At 41.2% G+C, this 15973-nt stretch overlaps 1 protein-coding gene across 1 annotated transcript in view; it reads left to right on the top strand.

Moving 5' to 3' along the window:
• ANOS1 (anosmin 1) overlaps nucleotides 1-15973 on the top strand; it is a 177140-nt gene that overhangs the window by 92383 nt on the left and 68784 nt on the right. The window contains exon 3 of the mRNA XM_071212938.1: nucleotides 4934-4996. Coding sequence (XP_071069039.1) covers nucleotides 4934-4996 — 63 coding nt within the window. The remainder of the gene's footprint in view (nucleotides 1-4933; nucleotides 4997-15973) is intronic.

The raw sequence follows: 15973 nt of genomic DNA, 5'->3' as shown, positions 1-15973 counted from the left end.
TCTCTCTCCCCAGGGTTCCAGCATAAGACTTCAGCAGTGAACTCCAACATGAAAACTCCAACATTATAAGCCCTCAACTCTCTGTCCTTTGTCATGCCTTTTATCTGTGAGCCCCTACCCTCCAAGGGGCAGGGACTCAATGCCCTACTGGTACAAAGTGTTTACATGATTACTTGATCAAGTAAACCTATGAATCCAATATAATCTAATATGCCCAGAGGAGAAGATCAGTTTATAAACACAATCCAGTATTTCTTTTTGGAATTCATCAATAATATCAAACTGCTACAGATGACAATAACATTAAGTGTCTAAAAGGATGGGCTCAAATTCTCATTCCCCTAGTCACTAGCTTTGTTTTCTTTTTTAGATTCTCCCCCCCCCCCCCCCGCAGTTATCTGCTCTCTGTGTCCCTTTGCTGTGTGTTTTTCTGTGTCCACTTGCATTCTTGTCAGTGCCCCCGGGAATATGTCTCTTTTTGTTGCGTCATCTTGCTGCGTCAGCTCTCCGTGTGTGTGGTGCCACTCCTGGGCAGGCTGTGCTCTCCTTATGGGGCACACTCCTCATGCTTGGGGCTCTCCTACGCGGGGCACTCCTTGTACGCATCAGCACTGTGCGTGGGCCAGTTCACCACACAGTCAGGAGGCCCTGTGTTTGAACCCTGGACCTTCCATATGGTAGGCGGGCACTCTATCTGTTGAGCCAGACCCGCTTCCCAGCTTTGTTTTCTCAACCTCTCTAAACTGCAGTTTCTTCCTCTCTAAAATAGGTTTAATAGTACACAATTTAGAAACTCTCCGCAGATTTTTTTGTTCTTATATAGCTCCACTGAACAAATAGTTGTAAAAGTGCTTGACAGTTTGTAAAGTACCTGGCCCTATTTATGTATTTGTAACATTTTAACAGTTAAGATGGAAGATGCCGTTCTTCAGTTTGACTGAGAAACTCGGGGCACAAGAACCCCTGCGTTTTGCTCAGGGTTGAAGAGTCAGGAGTGAAGGAAAGCTCCCCATTCCTCCATTCTGCTCTGGCTGCGTTCCTGTGGTGCACGTGGACTCACCTGTCAAGTCCGTTCTTTCCTGTGCATCCTCATGCGCATGTGCCTTGTGAAGGGCTGTAGAAGCGTTAGCAGACAAGCTCCCTACTAGAGAGGAGTGTTAGAGAATCACTTCAGTACGCCTCTTAGACCACAAATCAGTTCTTAAAAGAGGGAGTTCTGGGGGTGCACTATAATGCCTATACGTTTGCAAAAAAGGAAAAGTCAGTGTGTGACGATTTGGATAGCGAGGGTCAAAGAAGGGATGGTTTGAAGTGGCGGTTGCTCCCAGTTGAGGGTAGAATAGGTCTTCCTCAAGGAAGAAAAGTAGTAACAGAGAGGAAGTAGAAGGGATCTTGTGTTTCAGGTCCCTTCTGAAAGAGACCAGCTTCACTGAAGGAAATTCACAAGGAGGTTGGAGAAGTATTTTAGGTAGGATTCGCCGGTTGACCTGATAACCAAAATGTCAAACCACGTACTATTTTCATGAAAGATCTCACATTATCAAAATGGTGGTTTAAACTTTAGGAGGATGAAGGTGACTGAAATAGAAGGAATTGATACAAGATTAGCAGGCACAGTTTGGAGTAGCTCTTACACTTACAGCCGTAGGTGGCTGGATTTCAGGGTCGAGGCTATCATTGCGACAGGCTCAGGGCATTTCTGTCACACGTAGTGCAGGGCTTCTGTAGCTCGTGTTACCAGTATTTAGGGTAGGGTCATGTTGTTACTGTGGGGTCTGTCCTGTGCACGACTACCTACCAGAAGCCAGAAATCTACCTCCCACCCCCACCCCGCTGCAGAACCATCCAAGTTGTCTCCAGAATTGCCAAGTATCTCCTGGGGGTATGAAATACGAAATCACCCCATTTAAGCACTGACTTAGAACACTTAAAATAATACATTTTGTATGTTATGCTCTAAATAAATTGCAGTAAACCAGAAGATGACCCGTACTTGCCATGCAGTATATTTTAAAGGTGAAATAGTTTACATAAAATCAGTACCACTGGTTTCTCTGTCAAACTCAGAGCACCCAGGCAGCCCTGGACATCTGGAAGGCAGTGATGAGCAGTTATCTGCTGAACATTGGGTGGGTTCTCCAGTTTACCATTTTGCCCATAGCTTCCAAGTGTTCTTAATCTGTTAGCCCTTTCATTCTTATTCATTATTTGCTTGGTTCCTGGAGGCATTTGAGTATGCCAACTCTAGATCCAGGTTTTAAAAATATTTGAAATTTTATTAATTAATTTGTACAACAAGTATTTCTTGAGTTGCTTGCATACACCTGGAATAATATACCGAATGTCACAAAGTGGTGGGGCTCATGGATCTTACGTTATAGTGGAATATTGTATGGCGATATTTCATATTAGTGTATGTTTTAATATAGAGAAATTAGACTACCTAACTAAGTGATACTGAGAATATATCTTTCTAGGTTAGTGGAGAAAAAATTGGTATTACTTTTTAAATTATCTGGAGAAACAGGACCACTTTCTTGCCTGTATGAGGTATGAGAGAAATTTTTTTCTTTTTAGCTTTTGTTTGGATCATTTTAACTGGCCAAGAACATTATAAAGAAATAGAGTTTTGGGAAATTTATCCTGCAAAGATTTATTCAGATGTCTGTGTCCATGCAATTCTTGCCATGTAGTTTTCATAGAAGATTATTAAAAGAAAATGTTGGTTGTCATAAATAACATTTTGAGATGTATCTTTAGACATTGCCAATTGTGGTTATTGGAAATGAGGCAAGCATTTGATTAAAATAATACTTTAAAATAAATTGTATATACTGATGCTAGGCTTGGCAGACGAGATTCTGTATTAATTAGTATACAAGTGCATTATATATTATTTCCCTTAGCATTTCAGAACTATGACCAAGTTTCAGTAAATGATACTTGTTTTTTTGTGGTTTTTTTTTAGAATTTTATTTTATTTTTTCTTCCCCTCCCCTTCCCCACCCTGCTGATTTTGCTCTCTGTGTCCATTCGCTGTGTGATCTTCTGTATCTATTTCTCTTTCTTTGTTTTATCTTCTCATCTTTGTTCTCTGGGATTCACTGGGATTTGATCCTGGGGACCTCTGATATGGAGAGAGGTTCCCTTTCAATTGAACTGTCTCAGTTCCTGCTTTCTGCTGCACTTCACCTTGACTCTCCCCTTCGTCTCTCTTTTGTTGCGTTATCATCTTGCTGTGTGACTCACTTGCGCAGGCACTGGCTCACCGCACGGGCACTCATGCGGGCACTTGGCTCACCACGTGGGCACTCAGCTCACGTGGGCACTTGGCTCACCATGCGGGCACTCACGCAGGCCCTCGGCTCACCACGTGGGCACTTGCTCGCCATGCAGGCACACTTTCTCTTCTTCTCTATCACAGGAATCCCCAGGGATTGAACCCGGGTCCTCCCATATGGTAGGTGGAGACTTTATCATTTGAGCTACATCTGCCTCCTTATATTTGTATTATATAGGGTATTTGTTCCACAAGCTGTTAAAGAAAGACTATATGGAATTGTGGAAATAAGGGTTGAGTGTGCACTTATGAAAATGAAGCTAGAGAGACATGTAGTAGCTTATTTTCATAATTACATTTATCCCAATCACAGAAAGCAAGAATTATATACTTATTTCAAGGCATTGTTAGCTAGGTACCATTTAGCAGTTTATTCCATAGAATAAATGCTTATAGGATGTTTCCCACATGAAATGACAAAGAATTAACTTGCAGGTAGCTGAATCTGTCCTTGAACCACTCCCAGATCTTGTGGGGTGGTCTTGCAACTGGTAGGACATTTTTCAAACTGAGTAAAATCTCCAGGAATTTTCCAGAGTGTCATTTATTCATTTCAAATGGTATTGAGAAGAAATTAAATCTAAGCATACTTACTAAATGAGTAGTGCTAAACATTTTTGGCTAGGAGCCAGTGTCTTAAACTAAATCCAAGTTCTTTAGATAAGGCATTGCCGTACCCTTAGGAAATACAACTAACTCGTTAAGGAGCTAGTGAAATGTGTTAGGCAAACAAGTTTTTAAACCATATTTCATTGCTGTTTAGAAAAATGGTGTTCTTTAGAAATGTTATAGTGGTGATAAATCATACTTTGTTTTAGAACATGCTTGGGTGAGATAAACACTAATCAACTTGGGAGGAGGGATATACCTATTAGAAAATATCATTGAAGAATGCAAGGATTTTAAGAATTAAAATAATTAAAAATGCCATCCTCATGCCAGGAAATGGGCATGTCAGAATCTAATGTTCCGGCTTATTCAATATATTTTAATAGAATAAGCTTTAGTTAGGTGATCAAGAGTAATTATCCTGGAATGTTTTGGATTCATTGAGCTAAAGTCATAAATCATCGACTATATTTATATACACATACACATGCACACACACCTACCTACACACACACATATATTTAATACAGTACAGTTTCACTTAACCACTTTTAAATGATGTACAAAAAAGACAATCCTGTGTTGCCAATTTAAGAGAAGATTAACATTAAAGTTTATGAGAAAAAAATATTCTTCTGAAACGACCTTGAAAAAGGTTATTGAATAAAAATATTTCTTATCCAGACTGTCCCGGCTTGATAGTGAATATACAAACATTTCCTATAAATCACCTCCAAACACTGCATCCTTTATTTTTCAGTTGTGCTGAAAGATACTCTTTTGTCACAGTTCTGTAGTGAGTCTCTTGCTTAGATTCATATTCTTCACAGCTAAAATAATCAACGTACCGGTAGGATTTCCTAACCTAACAGGAAACATTTGGAAGGGTATGGAAAAGAAACAACCATAGGTGGATTATTTTTCCTTTTGGTTATGTTTTTATCCATGTTTGATTTACTTATTTTCACTGTTACTCTCTCCCAGTGTCTGGAGCCCTGCAAGGAATCCTGGGACCTAAGGAAGCATCAGTGCCGAAGTTTCTGTGAGGTAAGATAGCAACAGTGCACGCCAGATGGCTCTTACAGCACTTGACTGAAATCAGGCAATGCTCAAGTAGGATTATTGGCATGAAAGGACACCCTTATTCTTCTGCAGTTTAGGGATTTCATTTTATTTCAAAGGACCTGCAGGTTGCACGCCTGTGCCCATGTTTAAATTGATGTGAAAAAGGAAAAAACTCCTTGAGCTTTCTTAAAACCTAGCCACCCATTGCTTTCTTGAGCAGTTAACCTGATAGAAGATAAGAAATTTTGTTACCTGTGCAGGAAAGACCAAAAGCTTCTTTTTTTTTTTAAAGATTTATTTTATTTATTTCTCTCCCCTCCCCCTGCCCCACCCTTTTTGTCTGCTCTCTGTGTCCATTCGCTGTGTGTTCTTCTGTGTCCACTTGCACCCTCTGTGGCACCGGGAAACTGCATCTCTTTTTTGTTGCATCATCTTGCTGCATCAGCTCTCCATGTGTGCAGCGCCACTCTTGGGTGGGCTGCACTTTCTTCACGTAGGGCGGCTCTCCTTGCTTGGCACACTCCTTGCACATGTGGGGGTGCCCCTGTGTGGCACAGCACTCCTTGTGTGTGGCAGCTCTGCATGTGGGCCGGTGTACTACAAGGGTCAAGAGGCCCTGGGTACCGAACCCGGGACCCTCCCATATGGTAGGTGGATGCTCTATCAGTTGAGCCACGTCTGCTTCTCCCGAAAGCTTCTTAAAGGCACACGCAGCTGCGATCCTCCAACCCTACACCAAGTCGGTTCTACTGTTCATTCTCTGCATGTCATTGAATTTCTTGGGCTTTTGTAGAAACAACCCATGTTATTGGTAGCAGGGTTTCTCAAACATTCTCATCTAATTTCTCAGCCTTTGGGTCCCCATACCTTGGGCAAAATGCTTGCCTGCTTGTAGTTGGTATGAGGCCTCTTACATTGCCTGTATTTTCAGGTAGGTGCTCAAGAGAAGGTATTACCCCAGGGACAGCTATCTACAATCATCAGTGGTGCTGGAGAGGGGAAGAGCTGCTTGCTGGGCCATCTCCTTCAGGGCAAACCATCATCTCAGGCTCTGTCCCACCTGCTCAGATGTAGCTAGGGAGACTTGGAACTAGGTGAACTTCACATTTCAGACAGAAAAGCTTATAGAAGTCAGAAGAACCCAGGAGACCATAGGAACCAATGATTGGGAGCAATCCAGAAGCTCACTTGAGGATGTTGGGGAGTGAATGTGAGGAAGTGCCCAACAGCACCCTGATGAAATGGGACTCTATTGCACAACTCATTTGAATTGAACTGGGAGCCAAAGGGGAACGCCTGAAGGTGGTCCAGACACCCAGAGAGGGCTGGTCTTCCCTGATTGCTGCAAGTGCTTTCTGGCCCTCTTGCCAGACTCATACCTTGGAAGGCACGTGGGTTCTAGTCTGAGAATGTGAGCTGTGGAAATGGAGTCATAGTAGCTCCATTGGTTCGTATGGTGTGTAAAATATCTTCATATTCGTTGTCTCATTTGACCTTCCCAATAACCCTGAAGATAAACTATGCACAAAATAGGCCCTCAAGAGCTGTGTGTGGAATCCTTGAGGGACTGGGAAGTTGAAGGTCATCAAGTCAAATGGCCTGCCCAAGGGCCAGCACTCCAAGTAGAAAGGCTGGATCTAAAGCCCCATCTTCTGAAGCCTCTCCTTAATTGTCCACTGGTGGACTTCCCTTGGGCAGTCACAAGGGGTCATGCTATATTGGTGTTATTTTAGAAAAGTGAAATGAAAGTGTTTCCCAGTTACTAAAATGACCAATATATTATCTTTCTTGTCTCAGTTTTATTTTGCTTTATTCCTCCTCAGCATTGTGTGGCTGGGTGGAAAAATGGTGATTTGTGAATGTTTACACAAATGATATTCTGTTGCTAGAAGCACTTCAGACCTGAGGATCAATGCCAAGAAGTCAATTACAGATTTCTGTAATTGTGGACATGACAATGCCTAGAATAATAAATAGGAGTCTTGGCAGATATTCTGGGTTATTTAGACAATTGCTCTGCTACAAACACCCATGGCTCAGCTAATGAATTGGTGTCAAGTTAAATAGAAGAAACACCCTCAAATCCTTTTTAAAAAAATTTAAATTCAGCAATTTTCTAGATGCTGGGGATAATACACTTTCTGTTCTTCCTCAGTGAAGCTGATGTATTTTCCATCTGTTTTATCAAAATGTTTTGGCTTCTCAGGGACCCAGTTAAAACTTTTCCAGAATTCTGTTGTTTAGAAACATGCCACATGCAAGATGCCCACACACAAGGGGAAGGATTATATCAGGGTATGAATCGATGGGCGTCATCCTAGAGCATCTTGACCAGAGGTCCATGAACCCCCGAGGGGTCCGTGGAAAGATTTCAGGGGGTCATTGAGCTCGAATTGAAAAAAATCACCTCATTATCTTTATTTTCCCTGACCTCTAACTGAAATCTAGCATTTCCTTTACTTATGAATGTATGCAGTAAATTACAGTAGTATTCATTTCATATCACATTACAGTTGTTGCATATCTTGAAAAATCGTTTCCACACATCCATACTTTGAAATTACAGTAGTTGTTAGACCCACCGCTAGTTGAGTGTCATAAAACTACCTGCTGCTACATTCTGAGAAGGGGTCCGTGGTTTTCACCTGACTGGCAAAGGGATCCGTGGGACAAGAAAGGTTACGAACTTCTGCTCTAGAATTTATCTGCTGCAGGAAGCAAATAAAACGGAGGGCATCAGGTGTCTTAAGAAATAGAACAGGGAAGAAGCACCAGGCATTTTTTTTTTAATCTTCATGAACTGATGAAAAAACAAGAGGAGACCATCCCTGCATCCTTTTTTTTTTCAACAAATCAATTTTATTGATACATATTAATAAACCATAAATCCATCCAAAGTGTACAATCAGTGGTATTTGGTATAATCACATAGTTGTGCGTTCATCACTTCAGTCATTTTTAGAGTATTTTCATTATTCCAGTAATAATAATAATACTATAAAACAAAAACCAACCGACCCAACAGAACTCATCACCTCTCAATCTCTCTAAGCCTCCCATGCCATACTTAGCTGCTATTCTGTTTCCATCTCTCTAATTTATTTGTACTTTCATTTTGTAAAAACAGTCTTATATATGCTCTGTCACCCCCATTTGTATTTTGCATGAGGTTTCACTATGTTATGCAGTCCCATGTTACATTTTTTAACTTTCCTTTTAGTAATGTACATCTCCTCAGACTTTCCCTTTCAACCACTGTCATACCCGTATGATAGGTCCACTAGACACAGGTACCATGATGTGCTTTCACCGTTCCCATTGATTTCCAAAGAGTTACTAACAACCTTTTAACTAATTCTGTACAGATTAACCATCAGCTTTCCATTCTCTACCCTCCTTCTATTTTCTGGTGATCTATATTCTATTTTTAACTCCATGAGTTTACAAAATATAATTAGTTCCTACTAGTGCAGTTATACAGTAGCTGTCCATTTGTGTCCGGCTGCTTCACTCAGCATACTGTCCTCCGGGTTCATCCATGTTGTCATGTGCTTCACTACTTCATTTCTTCTTACTGCAGCATAATAGGCCATTGTGTATATATATCACATTTTGTTTATCCATTCGTCTATTGATGGACACCTGGATTGTTTCCAACTTTGAGCAATCATGAATAACACTGCTATGAACATTGGTGTGCAGATGTCTGTTCATGTCTCTGCTCTCAGTTCTTCTGTGTGTATACCTAGCAGTGGTATTGCCAGGTCCCATGGCAAGTCTATATTCAGCTTCCTTAGGAAGATGCCATTTCAGCATCTTTAAAGCTGGGCATTCATTGAGGTAGACCTCATACAATCCCTGTTCACCCTTTTACTTCTCACTTCCTTAAGAATTCATACAATGTGCACATCTTCATGAACATAAGCTTGCTTTCACTTCCTAAAATTCAGGCTGAAAAGGGACTCTAGATTTTCTACAACTGAAACTCTAAGATATGTTATGGCCCAGTATGTTTGTTTGCATGGTAGTCTGAAATTTTATTGTCTTATGAGACAGGGATCTGCAAATCACAGCCCATAGGCCAAATCTGCCCTACATCTTGATTTTGTAAATAAAGTTTTATTGGCATGTAGCCAAGCCCATTTGTTTAAATGTCATCTATGGCATCTTTTACAGCACAATAGCAAGCTGAGTATTTACAACAGATCATATGTTCCACAAAGTCAAGAATATTTACTATCTGGCCCTTTACACAAAAACTCTGCCAATTTCTGCACTAAGGAAAAGAACAGCAATCATAAATAGATCACAAAACCCCTCAACCATTTTAGAGTGTGGTAATTACATCATCTGCATTACCAGCACTCATATCTAAAAACAAAGCATTGTTCTTGGTCATTTTAATCACAGAGTATGTTTTCCTATGTGCCCATGTCTTTTGGAGGCACATAATGGTAACATACCTAGAATGGGTTCATGTCTTTCTCATTGATCTCTTTCACTTCTCCCTTGATTAGCCGTTCAATTCTGCGTTTGTTAGACCCTTGGCAGAGTTAGTCATGTTATTTTTTAAATAAACAAGTTACATGTTAGGACAAGAATTAAAATGAGGTTCCCCCAGGTCAAGGCACCAGATTACTTCTCTGGGTCATAGGGGATAATTTTTCATACACCATTTTTTTGGAACCTGGTGGGACACAATAGATACCTAGACAGATAGACCCTCCTGTATCACTTTAGTTTACTGACTAAGCATTATCACCTTCCTCTTATTTTTAAAGACCTTAAAAACCACGGTAAAGCCATTTTCTTTTCCTGATCATGAAATGAATATTTTTAACATGTACGAGCATTCTTATAAATTGGCATCCTTGTTTACAGCTGAAGGAATATGAACTGATAAACAACAATATTTTTTCCCTTTCTTATGAAATACTGAAGGGAATTAGAGCTGATGGTATCTTAGTTTTGATAAAACTTGATAGGTCGAGTTTGTGAGTGGCCTCATCGCAGGTGACATGCCTCCCACCCTAGATTCTGATACTTCTAATTTCAACCTTCCTTAGGTAGAACTTCTCAGGAGTGTCAGATTGGACAGCGTGGCATTTGAGGGGTCATGAAGTGCTGTGGCCTCATCTGCTTCAGGGATCAATCAATGAGAGAAGCATATGTTCGTTAATATAGGTAGATATTATTGGGTAAACTGAGGTTCTGAGATATCCAGCTCTTAACCTGGAAATAGGATAAAAATACTTTATATATATGATTATTGATTCTTCTCTTTGTATACTTGGCTTTTAAAATATTTTGTAAGGTTTCATTGCGTTCGATTTTCATGCCACTCTTTGGAGTACGTTAGGTCCGGATTTCATTAGGTGAGCTTCTTGAACAGGGAGACTGGGAGGAGAAAAGGAATTGATTAGTTCATTAGTAGGAGAATTAGATGCACAATTCTCCTAGTTACATTTCTTTTGTAGTACGTTCTGTTCTAGTATCTTCCTTCTACCCCTATTCTATATTACAGCACACAGAGTAGAGACAGAATGAACCTTGTCTCTAACGGGTTCCTGGCTCAGTGATTGGTGCTTGGAAAGAGTAATCCTAAAAGGAAGGAAGCTTGATGATCTGAAATCACCTTTAACTAATGGCATGTCAAGAAGACAAGGCTCCTTGGTATTTCAAGATGCTCTTTAGCCATGGAATGTTCCAGCACTTGTGAACAAAGACCTCAGAAACTAAAGGTGTTGAAGTGATTTCCTCTTCTGAGATCTCTTGTGCTCGAAACTTTTTCTCCCACCATTTCTGTGCAATTCAGTTTTGTGTCTTAGAAGTTAGGGTGTTCATCAAATACATGTCTTTAGCAGTTGAATCAGAGCCTCCACCTGCTTGAGAAAGTCACAAAGCACTTAAATGTACTGAAAGAAGATGATGAGAACGAAAACATGAAAATGATATAATGTGCCCCAGATGTGGGGGGGAAAAAAGCTAAGCACATCAAATTTAGTATAATTAGTAATCTTTTACTTTAATGTATCAGAAGAATAGTTTACCTGATTAGAATATCCTTTGAAGGGACAAATGGAGATGGGCTTTGATGCTATCCTTTTTGAACATATATATGCCTTTCATGGGGGAAGGAGTCATACTGGAGGCTTAATAAAATAAAGCTGGCTTTGGGTGCCCCACCATAGTCAATTAGAGTGAAATATAAAAGATGGACTAATTTTTTATGAGAAAAGATTTCCTATGTAAGGAATGTTTTTCAAAGAAAAGTACAGTATGGCTCCTGAGCACTACCTTTAGGAGAGTTGTTAACACTTTGGGACACTAGTGGGTAAAGAACATGGAGCCTTAGATTTACTTGTACAATGTGAGCACTTGGCAGTTTACTTAAGTTCTCTAAGAGAGAGATGATGGTGGCTCAGTCCAAGAAGACAGAGGTGGAGGAGAGCGGTAGTGGTAAGGACGTGTTTAAAAGGTAGAGTCAGGATTTGGTGACAGGTTGGACATGCAGAATGGAGAAAAAGAAGAATCAGTGGAAGAAAGTTGGAACATATGGGGAAGTGGAATATATGACAGGCATAACATTTGGGGGGGGCGGTTGGGGTGTGAAAGGATAGATCAGAAGTTTGGGTTTTTGTTTGTTTGTTTGTTTAGGTGCCAGGGATTGAAACTGGGACCTTGTATGTGGGAAGCTGATGCTCAACCACTGAGCTACACTGGTTCCCTCAAGTTGTTTTTTTTCATTTGCTTGTTGTTTTGTTTTTAGGAGGTACTGGGGATCAAACCCAGGACCTTGTACATGGAAAACAAGTGCTCAGCCACTTAAGCTACAGCCACTACCTGGAAGTTTGGTTTTGCCATGTTACGTTTGAGACATAAATTAGAAATCCAAATGAGATATGCTCTAGGCAAATACATACACCAGTCTGGAGAGTAGGGTAGAGGTCTAGACTGGAGTTACAAAGGTGGACATCGTCAGTGATAAATGGTCTTTACAGCCACGAAGTTGAATGAGGAGATAGGAAGAGAGGAGGTGCAAGGATTAAGCTCTGAGTCACACTAACGTGGAGAGGATGGGTTGATGAGGACAAACTCACAAGCAAGACTAAGTAAATAATAATAATAATAACATTGGAGCCTGGAGTTCCGGAAGCCAAATGAAGAAAGCTTTTCAAGATGGAAGGCATGATGAGATGTATCAAATACTGCCAGTAGATCAGATATGTTGAGGTGTGGTAATCGATCACTGGCTTCTGGACATAATAAATATTAGAAGAGTGTTAGCTGCTGTTATTAAGGAGGAGAAGGACCTGGTCGATCCTCTTGAGTTCTATGCTAGTTCAGTAAATCTGGATTGAGAGGATCTACCAAATTTTGTAATTAAGAGGTAGCTGGAACTAGAGAAGGTGTTGCAACTCTGCTGAGATTCAGGGCCCAACTGACACATGGACAGACCAAAAATTTAAGTCTCTTGGATATGTACCTATCAAGTATAGTACTAACTATAGGTTCATATAGAAGGTGCAGAAGAACCATGTGTAGGGAAACCAACAAATGAGTCCAACCCTGTCACACTGGGGAGCATAGGTTCCAGGGTAAGGTCCACTGGCAGGGTGCCAAACTCCTGAGCTGTCTGCCCTGCCTGTAGTGTCTGGATGGCTCTAGAGCCCTCAGGAGCCCACTCTTTGAGGCAATATTCACTATGGCAGACAATGAGATCCTGCTGAGACATGCATAAGCGTAACCTCTGGAATGAGCTCCTGACTAATTTTGAAATCCCTTAGCCATAAGAACTCATTTGTATTTATCATTTCCCTCTTATGGCGAAGGTCTTTTTCCAGGTGCATTGATTGCTAGTTGGTGCTTGGTAGTAATCTCTCAGTGTCAGGGAGGCTCATCCCCTGGAGTCATGCCCCACACCAGGGGGAAGGTAGTACATTTGTATAGCGAGTTTGACTTAGAGAGGCCACATTTGAACAACAAGGAGGCCCTCAAGAGGTAATTCTTAGGCAACATATAATACTAGGCTAAGTTTAAATTTTAAAAGAAAAGGTTCACCAGGACAACAAACAAGGTGATGATGATGGACAATGCCCATTTCCAAGAAACAGAGAGAGTCTGTAACTGCAAGCAAGAGAGTTCTATCCATCTGCCCCATGGGATCTAAGTCCTCTCTCAGAGTCAGAGTGGGCATCACCACCCCCAAATCCTCAAGATTGGGTAATGAACAATGTACTAAAGTAGACTGTTATTTTACTATAGATTTATTATTATTCTAGCTTTTATCATTGATGTGGAGGTTTTGGCCACCAGAGGTTCTGAGAGGAGAAAGAGGGAAAAATAGGTGTAATATGGGGTCATTTTTGTGACATTAGATTTGTCCTACATGACGTTATAATGATGGATACAGGCCATTATATATTTTGTCATAACTTACAAAATTGCATGGGACAGAGTGTAAACTGCAATGTAAACCATAATTCTTGGTTAGTGGCAGTGCTTCAATATGTGTTCATCAGTTGTAACAAAAGTCCCACACTAATGAAGGATGTTGTTAATGTGGGCAAGTGTGGAAAGGGGAAGGGGTGGGGCATATGGGAATCCCCTATATTTTTTATGTAACATTTATGTAATCTAAAGTTTCTTTAAAATAAATTAAGAAACAAACAGGAGGTAGCTGGAAACCTGGGTCAGAGGGTCTCTATGGAACAGCAGTAGTCCTCTGCAGATAACTCGGGGGGGGGGGGGTGGTTAGAACAAAAAGTAAGGGAGGCAGGGTAGACCAAGGCTAGGGATCCTTGTTATATCTTTAAATTCTTTCTCTGAGACTCACTGTCTGGGAAGGAGGAGAGGGAGGTTGCAGCAGTGAGGAAGGAGGGGTTCAAGATTCAGAAAGTGCTTTTTGCGGGTTTTTATCTTGGAAACACTGGAATAATTGATAGCCTGAGGGGAAGGAGTGCTGTCAGCAGCGTGGAGCTGGAAATGCCTAAGGTAACGTGGCTGATTGCTGGAGGAAGGCACTAGGACAAATCCCAGCAGTGGGGAGAGACCCACCTTTGAAGATGCTGGTGCATCTGGTTGGAATGGGAGTTACTGGCTTTGTTGAGAATTGAGGAATTGTTTGCCCTCCTGCTTTCTGGTTGTCCTTCTCAGTCTTGTGGAGTTTCACTCTATACATGTTCAAGTCCATATGCAGCAAAAAATCCAAGAGGCTGCCGTGCAACTCTGGATTTTTCTTTGTGAAGTTCCCTCCTCCCTGATACTCTGCCCATAACATGCAGCCCACCAGCCGCCTCAGACGTTGACTCTTTCTCATCAGTGCAGAGAAACTACTGGCTTTTTGGGGGTTTCCCCTCCAGGCATTCCTTTTTAGCAGTCAACAGACTCAGCTTTTTTCACCTCTTCTGTCCTATGCTACCTGTTGCCCAATGTCTGAAAACCCTTGTGGTTCAGTTTTTTAGTTGTTTACAGCGGGTGGTCAATTCCCTTATTCCTTAATGGGCCCCCAGAGAAGATTTCTGCTGAGTGTATCAGAGGACTTGAAACTCACAAGACCTCTTGTGTTTTATTGTTATACAAATTTAGCTGTTTACTGAATATTTGCTTACTTGTTAGAAAATTTGTAAGCTGTAAGCACAGTAAGGCAGAGTTTTCATCTGTTCATCATTCAATTCCTGGGGTCTGGAATGCCAGGAAGCTTTCAGAGTTTGTTTTGTGAATCAACATGCGAATGCTTGACTGTGCTAATCATTCGTAGGCATTCCTGGAAAGTACTATTAACAAGTGGAGGAAGGAGAGGAGAGGAAACACGATTAAGCTGTACTACCCTAGTCGTTCTCTGAGTCACTGGAAATGTCTGAATTTCTAGAAATATACATGTGCCCAATGACCTTCCAGTGATCTAGCCAGATTGTAGAGTGTTGCTGCCAGTGGAGAACCTGACCTAGATATGCCCCCCACAAGGGGGCACCCAAGGGGTCATAACCACCTTCAAAATGAATAAAAGAGGCGGGACAAGAAGAAGGGAAGTGGAGATCAACATACATGAAGATCGCTATAATTTTTTAAAATGAAGCACATAATCCTAGGAAAGCGACTTCCCTTGTATGTGTGTTTCTGATTTTCTCCTAATTTTATTCATGGCCACAGTCTAATTTGCCTGAGAACCAAAATAAGTGTAGTAGCATCTGATAAATTAGTATTTATAATTGACTTCCCAAGCAAATTATAATTGAGTTTCCAGCCATAAATTCAAAACAAATGAATTGAATTTTATATGCATAGCTAGTATTTAGATGGTCTCTTTGATAAAACTAGCCATTTTTCTTTTAAGTACAATATCATTATTTTGTATAAATTTAAAAATACTCATTAATAAATTAAAACAACAAATTACACAGAAGAGAAATAAAACCCTTCACTCCAAATTTTTATTTTCATGCTCTATGGTCAGAGGCTACTTTCCTGACACCCATATTATCCTTTGTTCACACCATTCCAAATGACCAGTAGAGGCCCATTCACACATCATTTTCACATCATTTTCTCTAGCCTGTGTGCACCTGTTTTAATTTGCTAAAGACTGTCAATGCAAAAATACCAGAAATGGGAAACGGACTTTGGCCCAGTGGTTAGGGCGTCCGTCTACCACATGGGAGGCCCGCGGTTCAAGCCCCGGGCCTCCTTGACACGTGTGGAGCTGGCCCATGCGCAGTGCTGATTGCGCGCAAGGAGTGCCGTGCCACACAGGGGTGTCCCCCGCGTAGGGGAGCCCCACGCGCAAGGAGTGCACCCATAAGGAGAGCCGCCCAGAGCCAAGAAGGGAGCAGCCTGCCGAGGAATGGCGCCGCCCACACTTCCCGTGCCGCTGACGACAACAGAAGCGGACAAAGAAACAAGACGCAGCAAAAAGACACAGAAAACAGACAACCGGGGGAGGGGAGGGGAATTAAATAA

The sequence above is a fragment of the Dasypus novemcinctus genome, chromosome X, assembly GCF_030445035.2.
Source record: "Dasypus novemcinctus isolate mDasNov1 chromosome X, mDasNov1.1.hap2, whole genome shotgun sequence".
In the NCBI taxonomy this organism is placed as follows: Eukaryota; Metazoa; Chordata; class Mammalia; order Cingulata; family Dasypodidae; genus Dasypus; species Dasypus novemcinctus.
Note: the sequence above shows the minus strand (reverse complement) of the source record. Positions and strands in the feature narration are given on the sequence as shown.